Below are 18,325 nucleotides of genomic sequence, written 5' to 3' on the forward strand. Positions count from 1 at the left end.
TACTTTGCAGCCCTTTTTCTGAGGGTAAGTGAGTAAGTGTCCATCAGGAGAGTTAAGCTAGAGAAGGTTGTATACCAGCCAAAGAGATTTTTTATACCTGGCAACCCAAAGGCTGTTCTTACAAATGCTTATTTATAGAGCATCAATAATTTATTAGCTTTCAATAAAGCATCTGCTCCCATTATAAACCCTTAAAGTGTAAAGTATGTCTTATCAGAGACTGGCACCTGAAATGTATCATGCTGTAGATGTGACTGATTATTCCTCATCTCTTTAAGGTGGAGTTGTCAGAGTTGGTCTCAGGAGACACACTGGTTGTATCAGTGTTTGCCACTGACAAAGACTCTGGACACAATGGCAAGATCACCTACAGACTGCTTTCATCTCCTTTACAAGGCTTTTACATCCAGCCAGACAATGGTAAGAACATCTTAACTGCTGGAAAAGAAATCCTCCTGATTTCTGATATACGTGTCACTTACAGCAAACCACTATTGTGTGTGTGTGTCACTCTCTCTCTCTCTATCTCTCTCTCTCTCTCTCTAAATATATATATATATCTATATATAGTCATACATTACATTAAGACATTACGAAGTCATATATATATATATATATAGAAAAGGGCTACATTAAGAAGTCACCAGTGAAAAAAAAACGTAAAAAACTAAATGTACCATATTTCTTCTGTAAAAGATATTACTTCAATCTTTACAAGTTTCATGACTTACGACTGTCTGGTGGTCTGATTCTCATATCCATCCCTCTTATTCTCTCCATTAAAATCAGTTTTTCTGGCATAGTTAAAGCAGCACACGCCAAGGAAAAGGGCGCAGAGAAAGCCTCTGCCGTGTTATGAGCAGCCCAGCATACAATATCAGAGGTTGCTAAGAGTTTTCATTGTGCCAGTAGCAGTATATTTCTCCATTGTTTATATTTCTGAAGTATTGGGTAAAGTGCTTCAAAGGAATCATGCCTATCCTATTATCTCCCTTTTAAAAATACCCAAACCCAAGAGAGAAGATAAATCCTACAGAGCTGAAAACCAAACCAGTACCCCCTCAGTACTGGCCAGTCTTTTCCACTCTTGAGTGATTTATGGACTTCTACCATGTTTGAACCCCAAAGTTTAATATCAGAGAAACGTATTTGACGTGTTTTGCGGTGAGGAGCACTAATGGAAAGTGAAATTTGTATCAACGTTGACTAAAGCTCTCTAACTAGAATCCAAAGATTTAATATGGTGCTCTTAGCAGCACTGTGCCTCTCAGTTTTTCCATGCCCATATGTTTCACAAACAATAAGTGGTGGTGCTTTAGAGCAGAATTAATAAAGTAATCCTGGAGAAAAGTTCAATTGGCGGTGGAGTGGAATAATAAATTGGAGGGACAAACAGTTTATTGTCATCCAAGAGGAAAATTTGCTCTTACGGTCTGCACATGGAATTCATTTAAGAATTGTCATACAGGAAATTATGTTGCATTGTGGTGTCTAATGACAAGGGCAGTTGTGATTTAAATCTCAATATATTGTCATGCAAGCAGACATGTTTTACAGTTCTTATTCTGGAAAGTAACACATCCAGGAACAATCTGCATATTTGTTAAACCATCTGTTAAGTCAATTCAAAGGAGTTTTATAGTTTTACATTGGTGAGACCATGTTTCTCCATCATGTAAGCTGTGTCATTGTAAGATTAAAAAAATGGCATTGAGTGCTCAATGTCTGACTGACTGCAATATAATATTTGGATAAAACTGCAATAGATTTTAGTAATTACTATATATATTATCACCTTGTTAAGTTAGTATGGCAAACTTTTTAGCCAAAAGTTGCCTATTTTCACACCCAGCAGACAGAGAATTAGCATTAGCATGAGCATTCAATTACTATCTGAGTTTCTGGCCACCTGATGAATATAAAGCCATCACTCCTTTTAGCTTTTTTTACTCTCCACCAGCTCCTGAGAAAAATACCTGGCTCTTAGCTGCTCCACAGTGTTAACCAGCTGGTCTTGCCTGTCTGCTATTTGGTGCTGGATAGGTAGCTATAGTGATTTTATCAGAGCTTTTTGCTTAGAACACCTGCATGTTTCTGCTAATTTAATTATGTACCAAAAGCAATTAGCAAAACCAAAAAACCAAAGCAATAAGCTAAAAGCAGCTAAAAAGTTCCATAGACCTGAAGGGAATAGATTTTGGTGTCAACTGACTGTTCACTAATTCGCTCCCCCAATCAGTGATTGTTCAGTGGGGTCTTCTTCTTCTCATATATAGCAAGCTGGCAATTTTTGATTTTGTTAGCAGTAAAGACAACTATTGGTGTCAAATTTTATTTTTTGTAGCTAGTTAGCTAATTAAGGTAATGTTGCACACTTAGTTTTAAAAGAAAACCCTGAAAAAAGGGGCCTTTAATATAATCTTAATGGCTGCATGATATTATGCTAAAAGGCTGAGGCTAAAGCTACATAACACTGGAAAAAGTGAGCAATCTTGAAAGATGATGACCCATGTAGAAGACATAGAAATAGAGAAACACTGTTCCTTTATTGCAGTGTAGGACCATGTAGACCTAGTGTTGTAATATGACCAGACATAACCCTTGGCTGGTCTTTACTGCTAACCAAATCAACAATTGCTACCTTGCTATATATGAGAACCTTATTTTATGTACCTCTGCCTATAATTAAAGACCCATCATAAGAATTCAGAATGGTAAATGTGCCACAGTTATCACAGTAAACTACATGCTATGAACAGAAACCGCAACAGAAACCAAGGGGGGACTGCTTTCACATTACACAGACATTGAATCCATTGCTAATGATCAGTACAGCTAAAGAAAGCATTTGTTCATGAACACATTTTTATCTTGCAGGATCTGTTTTCACCAACAAGCCCCTAAAGGCCATCACAAACAGCAACCTGATCCATCTTCTGGTTGAGGCACGAGATGGCGGCGATCCCGTACACTCCACTGTCACCTCCATAGACATACTGATTCTAGACACCAACGACCATGCACCTTTATTCCATCAGGATATCTACACCCTCACTGTCCCAGAGGACACCCCTACAGACACCACCCTCCTGACGCTGACTGCAGACGACCAGGACTGGAGCCCTGAAAATACCCATTTGGACTACGCCATCATCAGGGGAAATGAGAAGAAGCGATTCTGTCTGGAAGTAAAAATGATTGAAGTTGAGAATCAGATGAAGCATTTAGGAAAACTCGTTCTGTGTAACCCTTTAGACCGTGAGACCACAGAGAGCTATACACTGATAGTGAGTGTGTCTGATCGAGGAACACCTCCACTGAACTCCTCTGCTGTTGTTATGGTGACTGTGACAGACTGTAATGACAATGCCCCTGTCTTTTCCAGCACAGAGTACCATGCATATGTGAGCGAAAACAGCCAAATAGGTACCAGGCTGGTCCAGGTCAGTGCTCAAGATCCTGACCTAGGAATCAACGGCCTATTGCGATATGACATTATCTCTGGGAACAGCAAAGGTCACCTCAAACTCGACCCTAACTCTGGTCTTTTGGTTGTCAACCACTCCCTTGACTATGAGGAAGAGTCGAAATACAGCATCACTATCAGAGCATCTGATGGCGGTGAATCATCTGAAGAACATAAAGTTGCTTTTACAGTTGTCTTCATCACAGTGCTGGATGAAAATGACAACACTCCGTACTTCACGTTTCCCAGCATAAACTGTTCGGTGTTGGAAAACCTCCCGGCATTTACCCACGCCTGTTCGGTCCATGCTGTTGACAATGACTTAGGCCACTACGGCCAGGTCACCTACTCAATTCTATCCTCCTGCTTCATGGACTATGGCAGTGGCAGCCCTGAGAGGAAGGAGGCCTTTGCCATTGACCCCCTCACAGGGGACATTCACACCAGACAGACCTTTGATTTCGAACGCGAGAGTGAGTACTGCTTTGTAGTGGAGGCCAGGGACAAAGATGACAAAGCAGCTACAGTGAGAGTCCAGGTGACCATCAAGGGAGTGGATGAGTTCAGTCCCATCTTCACCCAGAAGCAGTACCACTTCCTCCTTCCAGAAAACGTCGAGCCTGGAGAGACGGTCGGTTATGTGATGGCAATGGACCATGATGGAGGGGTGGATGGGATGGTGGAGTACTCACTAGTGAGCTCATCATCATTTTTCTCAATAAACAAAACAATTGGTGCTCTCTTTGTGTCAGGTCCTGTATTTCGCAGAAGAGGTCATGCCAGTGAGGACATGGTGCAGCTGGTTGTGTCGGCAAGTAGTCCCAGATTGGGTTCCAGGTCTACCACCTGCCTGGTTTTCGTCAATATCTCCAGCTCAGCAGAAGCATTCACCGGGGTTCCCCTTGATGTGCACATGCTCAGTCTTAGCATCTCACTAATTATGTTCCTCCTTATCCTCATCATTTTCGTGGGCATGGTTCTCAGGTACAAGATTAAAGAGGCTGCAATCAAAAAGGCTGCTGCCATTGCCGCAAACTTGAACCATGGCACAGGTTCGTTCGGTAGATCCAACAGCCAAACGCAAAGTGCCATCTCTTTGCACGAGATGAAACGGCCCAGCATCTTGGTGACCAATAGGGACATATCAAAGCCATACAATCAGTCAGACTCGAGCGGCCGTGGATCAGCAGAAGGTGAGACAGCTGAGGACCAGGAGATCAAGTGGATTAATCAATACCCCTGCCGTAAAAGAGATGAATCTGTGAAGGGCAACCAGACCACAGAGATCCCAGACTCTGCCTTACCTGGAGATACTATCTCCTGCCACTCTATCGATGTAGGGCCGGAGCATATTTTATCAGTCAATAAATGTTTAGTCTCAGGGATGGCCAGTACAGAAAGCCTCCACCACTTCAAAGAGGAGGGAGGAGGTGAAGGGCTACTTCCTGCAATACTCAGGGTGAGAGATTTGGAGGAGAGCATGGGGACAAAAGGGTACGCTCCCCTCTCTGAAGCCCATGGCTCAGCAGATTCTCTCTCCTCACTGTTGTGTCTAGACGAGCAGCTGCAGGGCAGCTACAGCTGGGACTTCCTGTTAGACTGGGAGCCACGCTTCCAGACTCTGGCGTCCGTCTTCACCGATATCGGGATGCTCCCTGACGAGGAGCTCCAAGGCGGCCGTGAGGACTTAGCAGCAGAGTCTAGCTGTCTCATGTACCCACCGCCTCTAATAACAGGAGTGGCTCAGCCTGGCATCAGGACTGTACCTCCACGAAAGCTGGGGCGTGTGCCAAGCCTGAGCAAGAAGCCCTCTTACCGCAAATATGCGTATTCCCCCTTAGCCAGGAACACAGGACTTACCCCTTCAGCCATGACACCAACTTTCTCCCCATCACTGTCTTCTCTCACCATGAGGACCCCCAGTGCCTCACCAGTTATCTCTGAGACTGGGGTAGGGGGCATCAGACTTGACTCAGGGCCCCTTACTGCAAGCCTGTTGGAGGCAGAAATACAGGTGTAGACATGAAGTTTATCTGTGACACTCAATTCCATCTTCCATTCACTATCTGAAGGTATTTCCCCCATTATTTTTATGGGACTTTAAGGGACTTTAACTGAACAGTTTGGTTTTAATTTAGGTTTATTAACAACAATTTTTTAAAAAACATGTAAAATTCATCAGTTTTTAGGGGTAAAACAATAAAGTCCTGGTCTTATTTCCATCATTGTCCCAGTTTTCAATTGTTTTAGATTCATGGGTCTAGACTCAAGGGGGCAATACCGGGCAGAATTGTCATATGAAGGTAATATAGTCATTTAATTACTTAGATTGAGGCTGATTTCATAACTTTGTTCTTTAATAAAACTGATATATGGAAAAGGCCAAACTCAGCCTTGCATTATATTTTTATAATGCAGCTCTTTGAATAAGAGCAGATGTTTGAGTCAGCAATTAATTATTGAATGTTTTATTGTAAACATGTCTACATATGCAGAAAATGAAACACTTTGTTATTGCAGTTGGTTGCAGCTTCTAAATGGAAACTTTTTCAAGGTTGGTTTAACTTTAATAACCAAAGAAAGGCAACATTGTTCTGTGGTTAAGTCCATCTTCCTGGAATAACAAAAACCAGCGTTTTGAAATCGGGCCCTTTTTTTGCCCCCCCTCTTCTTTAATATATTCTGCCAATAAAATGCCAGTAAAATCCCATGACGAACAGAATTTATTTCATTCCTTTAATCTAGGACAGTTCTTAATTTTAGTATTATATTGTTTGGCTCGAAAAGAGTCGAGGCTAATGCAGACATCATCCAAAAATAAAAATAAATAAATATGGGGGATTCTTAGCTGACACTAATTTTGTATGGATTCAAGACATGGGATTCTTCAGTATTGTACTACTGTCACTGGTCATCATGATTGCAGATTTTCATAAACCCGTTCCAGGTTCTCACTGTTTTATTTTTTCTCATGGATAGAAATGGTCTGTTCCTTCATGATTGTTTATGTGTGTGCTGACTTTAGACTATGGACACCCTGTTAACAAAAAGCACTTTATGTACAATTTCCAGGGAACTGTATGAGTTTTAATTTTAATAAATTTGCAATAAAGAAATTTGTTTCGTATTCTGTATTTTAAATATTTTTAATAAGGTATATTTATTAGCTTATACATTGTTGTGTGTAATGTCATATTCAAAAACAGGATATCTTATTTTATAGGGAATAAATAAAAATAAAGAGTATTTTTATGACAATAATAAGACAAGGAAAATTGTATAAAAAGTTTTTCCTGCTACACTTTCAATGGAATATCACAAGTGCCCCTTTAAAATTCAGGATGGAATGGTATTTTGTTTTTTTCCTGAATAAATTTTTCACATTTACCATTGCTTAACGGTGCCAGCTTGAATCTAAGAAACACTTTCCCTGAATTTTACACTGCTTGGTTTGGCTTTAGAGAAATCCCAATGCGGATGAGCTGTCTCCACAGATTGGTTACAGTAATGGAATCAATTTATCAATTCTTCAATGTTGCCACAATGCAACGCCACATCTAAAAATCTTGTCAGGTTTAAACCCCACAGATGATTGCAAATCTCTGCCTCTGAATCGCTGACCATGCCTTATATGTGTTCAGTGATTCCAATATGAAATGTGAAAGGATTAACTGAAACAAAATGGTAATTCAGTGTGGTTGTCAGGCTACCGGTGATCATCAGCAGCAACCTAATCCTTGTCTGCTTACTGATGGACCATAAAATAACTCATTACCCAGCATCATTGCATGTTTCCTTCTCTATTATTTGCTGTAGGAAGAGGCTTTGGAGACTGCACATCCTTCTGCTGCCTTGAACAGTGACCTGAAGATCTAAGAATTTTTGCTTCTCCAAGAAAAGTAGAGAAATACAAAGTGATTCAACGTGGCTCCACTTGGTCTGCTGTTAATCCAAATGTGCTGCCCTCAGGGAACATATGAGCTGTGGAAGCTGAGGAGCTAAAGTCTTTATCAGATAGTTTCATGAAAGATAATAAACAGTCAGGCCCTGAACCATACCAGCCAAGTGTGCCCTGCATGTAGTCACTGATAGGTGCGTAATTATTTATTGACTCAGTTCAGTCTCTCCTCTGCACCTCGGTGGGTTTTGAAAAGCTCCGCACTCCTCTGTGTTTGTGATTTCAGCAGGTCCTTGGCCTTGGGATCATGGTGTTGGAAGAGATCTCTTGCCATATCAGGTGATCTGACCAAACAAGCTTCTGTGTCTCAGTGCATAGCTCCACAGTCCCCACAAATCATGTCGAGAGCTGCTCCGTGGATCTTTATCAAATACTACCTGTCACTCAGTCAGGCAACTAAATTTGCAGAGAGAGTTCAGGGGGTCTCAGGTACAATAAGATTTGTACAATAAGGTTTTTGAATTGGCAGAAACAATTATGTTCAATACATGCTAGAGAATTCACTCTTTTATAAGGCTGACAACTGAAATCCTCAGCATGTCACCAGGCAGTGCCAGGCTTGCTGAGTGACAATTGATTAAACACAAATTAATTAAGTTAATGTAACATGTAAACACAATAGCAAAAATGAGGGGATTTGATTTTACCCCAAACAATCAATAGTAACTGACGTACCAGTACTTACCTCCAGAACAAGAAAAGATAATCATCTGATAGTTACGTCTGATAGTCACTTGGAAGAGGAGGCATAGTGACAAATAAAACACAGCTGTGCTCTCATCCTGGCTTGGATTTCATATTTATCTCAATTTGCATTCTACTGAGATATGTACTGGCCTCTAAACAAGTTCTACATTGTGGTTTCTGGCTTGTATCGCAGGGGACTTCAGGCTATATGATGCACTGGAGGAATTTAGCTTACATTCACTTGGAGAAAAAGTTGTGGAGTGGGAAGGTGCAGTCAGGGTGACAGTTGATTTTATAATAAATCATTGATGGATTGCTTAATTTTCCACTTGGCTAAAAATATAATGTGATGTGTCCTCAACTAGAAGACAATCTACAAAATGTTAGTTGACATATTTTTGTGTTTAATGTGTGTTACCTCACACATATATTTGTGTTTAGCTGAACTAGCAGTCAACTCATTCCATTGTAAGCAAGTAGCTTTCTGTCTTCACAGGGTAGGCTATTTTAGTTTTTATATATCTCTCTTTTTTATGTTTTAGAAACTACACGTATGTTCAGTTAAGCTGCAAAAGTTGTTTACAATAATCACTTTGCCCCCAGTCAAAGTCTCAACTTCCTCCTGAGCAGTTGACTTCACTGAAGTAAAACATCCAAACATCACAGTGAAGTAGAGCTGGATGTCGAACCTCAGTAAATTTCTGGTAAAAACCATAGCAAAGTATTGAATAAGGACTGAAAGCTGACATCACTATCTGGTAATATTTATACTTTACTTATTCTTTGATTAGACAGTTCCTGATTTCAGTCAAAATCTTCCCAATTTGTGTGTAAACGAAAGCTGACATGTATGATCAGATTCATAACAATGTTTACTTGTTCTTTGATCAGACACTTCCTGGTTTCCATCAAAATCTTTCCAATTTTTGAATATTTCATGTAGACAAACTCCTTGTATAGCCGAGTGTACTTAAACAGCACTTAACATTTCAGAATTTCTTGTTTCTTTTGTTAAATGAAAACAGGCTTGAGCAGCTCTGAGGCTACACACTAACATAGCAGTGCTTTCAGCTAAATGCTAATGTCAGCTTGCTAACATGCTTACGATGATAATGCTAAAATTTTTTGCAGGTATAAAGTTTACCTTTAGTATTTTAGTGTGCTAATGAAGGCTGTGTTCAAACATTAATGAGCTCATTCATGATTTATTTATAAAATGATCAACACAGTTACAGGCTGCTTCTTATCAGTGTAGAATAGGTGGTTGCAGGAAAATTATATCTGCACTGATGAAGCTTTCGCTGAATGTTAAGAAGATAAGTTTTTAGTTTAGAGGAGAGCTAGAATATGTTTATGGTATAACAGCAGGATTTTGGCAAAAACATAAATCATCATCTTCAGTATCATAAATCACCACTGGGCCCTTTGACTCCAGACAATCAACACATGTGCAGAGTCTAGATAGTTTTCCATAAACCTTTAAGTTCATTTACGCTGTGTTGCTGAAAGATTATGTAAACATTGTCACACAGAGAGCATGCTTCATGCTTCATTTGTGAGCTGGAAACAATCCAAAATGTTTTCTGTTTTTTCTCTTCCACCTTTTTTTCCCACCCCCCCAAAAAAAGGGGACACACTTGACAGCAGAAGAAAGAAAAGCTAACCATTTTAGCATTTAGCCAATTTTAGCATTTTATTATTATAGAGCCATTTTTGCCACAGACATTTAGTATGTTAAAGAGATAACAATGCAGTTTTCATAAAGAATGAATCGCAGAACGGGAACAAGTAAACTGTGCTCAGTGACCAGCTTACCTCTGGTTTTATCAGAACCATGTGCAACATCCTTTCTATGCTTTTCAGATGTTTGACAAGTGTGTGGGACGATATATGCCAGAGTGCGTTGCTGTGCCTGCTCCTGATGGAAATTAATACAGACGTGATGTGGGATAGCTGAGCAGAGCTGGGAACAAGAGTTTGAAGTGGGGATGGTAACGTGCAGTGTGTAGAAACAGGCTTGTTACTTGGTATATTTTTTCCAGACCCTTATCAAGGCGTGTTTTTTTTTTGTTTTTTTTCATGATAACATGGAGCAGCTTACATGCATTTTTTGGAAAACACCCATATCTCTTAAACCTATTAAATCCAGTTCATGACTATAGTGAAGTCAAATAAACAACATCCAGTGATGGAAAGTAATTTAAGTACTTTAATTTACTCAAGTACAATTTTAAGATGCTGAGTGTTTCCATTTAATGTGACTTTATACTTTTACTCCACTACAGTTCAATGGGAAATACAGCCATTTTTACAGGTATTTGACAGCTACTAGTTACTTTGCCGTTTAATATTTTAGGAGCAAACTATTCAACAGTATATAAAACAATTAATCTTAGATCAACTGTGACTTACAACAATTTTTAAATGCTATTTATACGCACATTAATGCATTAGTGATAAGAATCCAATGATATTATTATTTGAGAGGGGATATTCAGCTTAATATGTACTTTTTTAATAGCAGGCAGAGACACTAAAATACGATTTTAGAATGAAACAGCTCAGAATTGCTCAGATGAAATCCTAAATATATTCTTTGACAGTCCTTCAGGGAAGAAGATGACTCCAAAGAAAGTATAAAAATGTACAAAAACTTATAAAAACACTCCAAATGCAAATTTAGCTATGCTGTGGAGATGGTAATGTCGGCCTGTTGATCAGTCCACGGCTTTGGTCTAGACTGAAATATGTCAACAACTATCAGATGGATTGCCATGAAATTAGGTACAGACATGTATTGTGCCCAAAGGATGAATCCTAATGACTTTCGTAATCCTATAACGTTTCCACTAGCGCCACCATGAGGTTGGCATTTGTGGTTATGAGTGAAAAGTCAAAATAACCAGTGGATGGATTGTTTTTAGTCATATTTTGTTCAATATTTTTGGTGTAGGAAACAGAAGACTTTCCCACAATCCTCAGCTGTACTTTATATTTAGCACTAAATAGCAAATGTTAGCATGCTAACAGATGTTGAACATGCTCAACATTATACCTGCTTAACATCAGCGTGTTAACATGTGTTCTGATGCTGACATCAGCACCCAAAACAGCACAGTACGTGTAGTCCATAACATAAACAAAGGTAGTTGCATGTGACAAACAAACAGCAAAAGATGTGTGTGTCAAGTGGGTCACCGTTGGGATCCATTGTAACTGTTTTCAATTCAAGCTGACAACAAACTTTTCAGAGCCACCTTTCAAATCTACAGGTGGTTTAATACTTAAATAACAGGTTTTCAGTTGAGTTTTCCTCACAGTATAGACCTTAGCTGGCAGCCCAATAAGTGAGACAAGACTCCCTGTTCCCATTCCCACACACACACACACACACACACACACACACACACACACACACATACACACACACACACACACACACACACACACACACACACACACACACAGTCAGGCCTGGAGCCCCTTGAATGAAACCAGTGGGGAGAGGGAAAGGGAGCTTTGTTGGTGGAGGGCAGGAGAAGGAGGGTCAAACAGGCTTTGGATGTATGAAGGAGCCTCAAGCATCACATTTGGGTCCAATCAAATCAGTGATGTTTTTTGGCCACAATATATAAAACAGATGGAGGAGTACGATTCTTTTGTATAAACGCTGTTCGGATTGAAGAAGTAGCTTTCTTTTTCTTTTGAAGGCGATTGATCTTTGCTTAGCAGCTTTCCTTTTTGTTTTCTGAATTGTCGTCTATTCTTTTTCTCCGTGTTTCAGACTGAAGCATTTAAAGTTCGTTCTTATGTGTTCAAGGTGTTGTTTTGTAGTTTTCACTCTGTCTTTGTCTGTGGTACTGATTATTTTCATGTTGTGACTGTTGCTTGTGTGGCCTTCTGTTAACATTAATAATACTTCAACCTTTGACCTGCCTGTAATGTGAGGCCTAATAGATTTAACCACAGACTTGAGTGTGAATGTCACCTTAAAAGAGTGTCTCTGGACATACAAAGTTGTCTCACACCCTCAAATGACCTCTAACCTCTCAGGAAAGCAGCAGGGGATGAAGTGTGTTCAGGGGGGTTGGGGGCTGTTTTAGCCACAAGGTGAAAACACGGGGGCAGGTGCTCCCTACAAGGGGCCTCTGCTCCCAGAATAAGGGGCCTGGTTCTGCTATGATGGATGCGTCTGGATGAGATGCCAGGCCCCTTTGGGGCAGAGTCCACAGCAGGGGAGGCACCATCTGGGACCAGAATGTCAAGGCTGGCCCGAGGGTGGAGATTTATGCCCCAACCTCAGGTTCAAACGACTGTGTCTGACACAGCATAGACGAGGTGGCAATGACAGCTTTCCTCCCTTCTAGTCCAAAAAGAGTCCATCCATTTTTGTCTGTGGGGACATCAGAAGGATGAAAGGGATCAAACAACTTTAGGGTCAAGTTTTTCCAACCTAAACATCTTCCTTTTTTTCACTAGGTGTCACTCAATGTGTATCATGTAGATCTCTCTAGTGGAGCCAGCTTTGAGTCTTTGTGTTTGCTCTACTGAACAAAGGGGAGCTGCTGTTGTGTACAGTTCCAAAATGTGCAAAAATAAAGAGATTTTTTACGTCCAACTTCAGCAGCATGCATAAATTAAGGACAGACAGACTGAAACAAACAGACCAAAACTTTTTTCTCCTAGTTTCCTCAGCCCCCTGAAGAGTTTTTTCCAAACCAATCTACCATCCTCTACACACACTTCCATACACAACCCAGCCACAACGACCATGTGGAATAAACATAGATGATGTGTAGTATGAGTTCATCCACTGACCAGTGAAATCTCCATGGGTTACCTCAGAGTAACAAGAATCAGAGGCCCTGGCAGTTTTTTTGTGGGACCTACAGTGCCTCGGCTGCACAGGGAGGTTGGACGGGGAGAGGTATTAAACAATTAGGGCCGTAGACACAGATGTTGGAGACAGAAGGAAAAGTGTATGTGTTTGAGTGTGTGTGTGTGTGTGTGTGTGTGTGTGTGTGTGTTGGGGGTTCCCAGGCCGATGAAAGTGGTTGTGCAGGACTACGCACAGTGTCCCATGTGGAGCTCATTTTATCCCTTCACATAGGAAATAATCTGCAGTGTAGAGGCATAGAGCATGTGTGCATTTATACTATTTAGTTTACTGGAATATAAAAGGAATGTGGCTGTGTCTGTGTTTCTTAATGTACCTATAAACAGTGCAAATACATAAAAGAGGCGGATATACTGTAGCTGTTATATACAAAGAAAATGAGTATAGAAACTGGCAGTGTAAAACCGACAGCCAAACAAATAAACAGGAAAAGTTGATATATATACAGGCTCCATATACAAGAGTAACAGAGTGCCTGGCATTCTACAAAGATATTATGGAGGATGAATTTCAGCTTTACAAAGTGAGAATCCACTGACAAACACTGATTTTACAAAACAATATTTCCCCATGCCATATATCTTGTTGTTTGTTTTTTTTAAATCCAACCTTTTGTTAGATTTTGTCAGTCACCATTTGAAAGCTTTTTGTGAATTAATTGTGGGCTACATGAGTTTCCTAAGATGTTTCATGTTAAATTGTCAATATATTTTATGTAATATTATCTATTAAAGCCACACTTCAATAGACATTATTGATAGGCAGTGTTTTTTATGTTTTTCATTTCATCACTGTGAACCTCAAATGAGCTAAAGCCTTAGCATAATTTAGCATAGATAGTCTGGAAGCTAGTTGAAACAGCTAGCCTTGGCTCTCTCCATGCACCAACACCTCCAAAGTTTACAGATTAACCAAATGTGTGTAATTTGTTTAATCTGTATGTCAGTGGAAGGCTGTTGTAAAATCTACGGACCTACCACACCTGGCTATTGTTAGCGAATAAATTACAGTCCCTAAATATCCCTATATTTTTTTACTGTTTGTGTATATAGATTAAGCAAAAACCTCTCCAACCCTCCAAGATATAGAGATTGGCTTTTTAATGCCATGAACCAAACAGTTTATTAAAATAAAAGATCTCGATTTGCATTCAGGAATGCCCATATGAAATATATGTACATATGAAGTAAAATCACATATGAAGCCTTATTAAAGCATATTTAAAAATTAGATATTAAACCTGTTAGAAAATAAAAATATGTCATATATTGACATATATATCTAGCTAACAGAAATATGTATTTTAGTATGTCTGTTTATATTATAGACATATGGTACATAGATATACATGTATATCCATCCCAAAGCCTGTGAGTATATGCACATATTATATATGTAAATATAAAAGATAGACATGTATGTTTAAATGTAAAAAGAAATTATGAAGAAAATAATGTACAAACATTTTAATTAGCATGTTGTTTTAATAAAGTTGTATTATGAGTATTTCATATATATCATAAACGTATGTCTTTTTATGTCCTTTTTATGCCACAGTATACTGAGGCATAAAAAGGTTCGATTTCACCCCTGCTTCACTGAACCCTTAGTCAGCCAAAAGCCCTCTTCAGCTATCAGCTTCCCTAGGATTAACTCTTGTGTCAATAAATAACTTAACCTCCACCGCATCTGGTATATCTCTGAATTTGGGTCAAAAAAACTATATTATCAAAACCATAACAGTAAGGCATAAAAGTCATACTCAGAGTATAGTAAGGCTTAAAAAAGTCATAGTATAGTAAGGCATGAAAATGTCAAAAAAACATCATAGTATAGTAAGGCATCAAAAAGTCAAAAAAATACATTGTAAAGTATGGCATAAAAATGTCAAAAAACATCATAGTACAGTTTGTCGTAAAAATGTCAAAAAAATTTCATATTATAATATGGCATAAAAATGTTGAAAAGGGTCATATAATAGTAAGGCATGAAGTGTTATAGTATATTAAAGCATAAACCATCATATTAAAGAAAGGCATAAAAACCTCAAAAAAGTCATAGTATAGTATGTAGTAAAAATGTCAAATAAATGTCGTATTATAATATGGCATAAAAATGTTGAAAAAGGTCATATAATAGTAAGGCATGAAGTGTTATAGTATATTAAGGCATAACCCGTCATACTATACTAAGACATAAAAACTTCAAAAAACGTCATAGTATAGTGTGTCGAAAAAATCTAAAAAAAATGTCATATTATAATATGGCATAAAAATGTTGAGAAAGGTCATATTATAGTAAGGCATAAGTTGTCATAGTATGTTAAGGCATAAACCATCATATGATTCAAATACAAAAAATTCAAAAAAATGTCATAGTATAGCATGTCGTAAAATTGTTAAAATATGTCATATTATAATATGGCATAAAAATGTCAAAAAAGGTCATATTATAGTAAGGCATAAAGTGTCATAGTATATTAAGGCATAAACCGTCACCTTATAGTTAAGCATAAAAACTTCAAAAAAATCATAGTATAGTGTGTCGTAAAAATGTCAAAAAAAAACGTCATGTTATAATATGGCATAAAATGTCGAGAAAGGTCATATTATAATAAGGCATGAAGTGTTATAGCATATTAAGGCATAAACCATCAAATTATTAAAAAACATAAAAGCTTATAAAAAAGTCATAGTATAGTGTTTCGTAAAAATGTCAAAAAAATGTCATGTTATGATATGGCATAAAAATGTCAAAAAAGGTCATATTATAGTAAGGCATAAAGTGACATAGTATATTAAGGCATAAACCGTCACATTAAAGTAATGCATAAAAAATTCAAAAAAATGTCATAGTATAGTATGTCTTAAAAATTGTGAAAAAATGTCATATTGTAATATGGCATAAAAATGTCGAAAAAGGTCATATTATAGTAAGGCATAAGTTGTCATAGTATATTAAGGCGTAAACCGTCATATTATGCAAAGACAAAAAATTCAAAAAAAATGTCATAGTATAGCATGTCGTAAAAATGTGAAAATATGTCATGTTATAATATGGCATAAAAATGTCAAAAAAGGTCATATTACAGTAAGGCATGAAGTGTTATAGTATATTAAGGCATAACCCGTCATACTATACTAAGACATAAAAACTTCAAAAAACGTCATAGTATAGTGTGTCGAAAAAATCTAAAAAAAATGTCATATTAGAATATGGCATAAAAATGTCGAAAAAGGTCATATTATAGTAAGGCATAAGTTGTCATAGTATATTAAGGCATAAACCATCATATTATTCAAAGACAAAAAATTCAAAAAAATGTCCTAGTATAGCATGTCGTAAAATTGTGAAAATATGTCATATTATAATATGGCATAAAAATGTCAAAAAAGGTCATATTATAGTAAGGCATGAAGTGTTATAGTATATTAAGGCATAAACCGTCATAATATTCTAAGACATAAAAACTTCAATAAAAAATCATAGTATACTATGTCGTAAAAATGTCAAAAGAATGTCATAGTATAATATGGCATTAAAATCTCAAAGAAGGAGTGCATTGAGTAGCGCAGTGGTTCGAGCAGGTACCTCATATGTAGAGGCTGCAGTCGTCCCCGGTTCGAATCCCGCATTAGATGGCCTTTTACTGCCTGTCATTGCCCCTCTCTCTGCCTCCCCATTTCCTGTCTAACTTCAAAATACGTCATAGTATAGTGTGTCGTAAAAATGTCAAAATATGTCATATTATAATATGGCATTAAAATGTCAAAAAAGGTCTTATTATAGTAAGGCATGAAGTGTTATAGTATATTAAGGCATAACCAGTCATATTGTAGTAAGGCATAAAAACTTCAAAATACGTCATAGTATAGTGTGTCGTAAAAATGTCAAAATATGTCATATTATAATATGGCATAAAAATGTCAAAGAAGGTCATATCATAGTAAGGCATGAAGTGTTATAGCATATTAAAGCATAAACCATCATATTATTCAAAGACAAAAAATTCAAAAAAATGTCATAGAATTGTGAAAATATGTCATATTATAATATGGCATAAAAATGTCAAAAAATGTCATATTATAGTAAGGCATGAAGTGTTATAGCATATTAAAGCATAAACCGTCATATCATAGTAAAACATAAAAACTTTAAAAAACGTCATAGTATAGTGTGACGTAAAAATGTCAAAAAAATGTCATGTTATAATATGGCATAAAAATGTCGAGAAAGGTCATATTATAGTAAGGCATAAGTTGTCATAGTATATTAAAGCATAAACCGTCATATTATTCAAAGACAAAAAATTCAAAAAAATGTCATAGTATAGCATGTCATAAAATTGTGAAAAAATGTCATGTTATAATATGGCATAAAAATGTCAAAAAATGTCATATTATAGTAAGGCATGAAGTGTTATAGCATATTAAGGCATAAACCGTCATATTATTCAAAGACATAAAAAATTCAAAAAAATGTCATAGTATAGTATGTCGTAAAAATGTCCAAAAAATGTCATGTTATAATATGGCATAAAAATGTCAAAAAAGTCATATTATAGTAAGGCATGAAGAGTTATAGCATATTAAAGAATAAACCGTCATATCATAGTAAAGCATAAAAACTTCAAAAAACGTCATAGTATAGTGTGTCGTAAAAATGTCAAAAAAATGTCATGTTATAATATGGCATAAAAATGTCGAGAAAGGTCATATTATAGTAAGGCATAAGTTGTCATAGTATATTAAAGCATAAACCGTCATATTATTCAAAGACAAAAAATTCAAAAAAATGTCATAGTATAGCATGTCGTAAAATTGTGAAAAAATGTCATGTTATAATATGGCATAAAAATGTCAAAAAATGTCATATTATAGTAAGGCATGAAGTGTTATAGCATATTAAGGCATAAACCGTCATAATATTCTAAGACATAAAAACTTCAAAAAAATCATAGTATACTATGTCGTAAAAATGTCAAAAGAATGTCATAGTATAATATGGCATAAAAATCTCAAAAAAGGAGTGCATTGAGTAGCGCAGTGGTTCGAGCAGGTACCTCATATGTAGAGGCTGCAGTCGTCCCCGGTTCGAATCCCGCATTAGACGGCCTTTTACTGCCTGTCATTGCCCCTCTCTCTGCCTCCCCATTTCCTGTCTCTCTCTACTGTACTATCAAATAAAGGCATAAAAAGCCCAAAAATATACTTAAAAAAAAAAATGTTGAAAAAGGTCATATTATATGAAGGCATGAAGTGTTATAGTATGTATTAAGGCGTAAAAACGTCAAAAAAAAAACATAGTATAGTATGTC

At 37.3% G+C, this 18,325-nt stretch overlaps 1 protein-coding gene across 1 annotated transcript in view; it reads left to right on the plus strand.

Annotated features, from left to right (window-relative positions):
* The window catches only part of dchs2 (dachsous cadherin-related 2), a 32,358-nt gene extending 25,765 nt beyond the window's left edge, over positions 1 to 6,593 (plus strand). Inside the window, exons 19-20 of the mRNA XM_056372249.1 lie at positions 279 to 420; positions 2,878 to 6,593. Of these exons, the coding sequence (XP_056228224.1) occupies positions 279 to 420; positions 2,878 to 5,486 (2,751 nt within the window). The 3' untranslated portion in view covers positions 5,487 to 6,593. The remainder of the gene's footprint in view (positions 1 to 278; positions 421 to 2,877) is intronic.
* Positions 6,594 to 18,325: the final 11,732 nt, after the last annotated feature.

This window comes from Seriola aureovittata, chromosome 3 (genome assembly GCF_021018895.1).
Source record: "Seriola aureovittata isolate HTS-2021-v1 ecotype China chromosome 3, ASM2101889v1, whole genome shotgun sequence".
NCBI lineage: Eukaryota > Metazoa > Chordata > Actinopteri > Carangiformes > Carangidae > Seriola > Seriola aureovittata.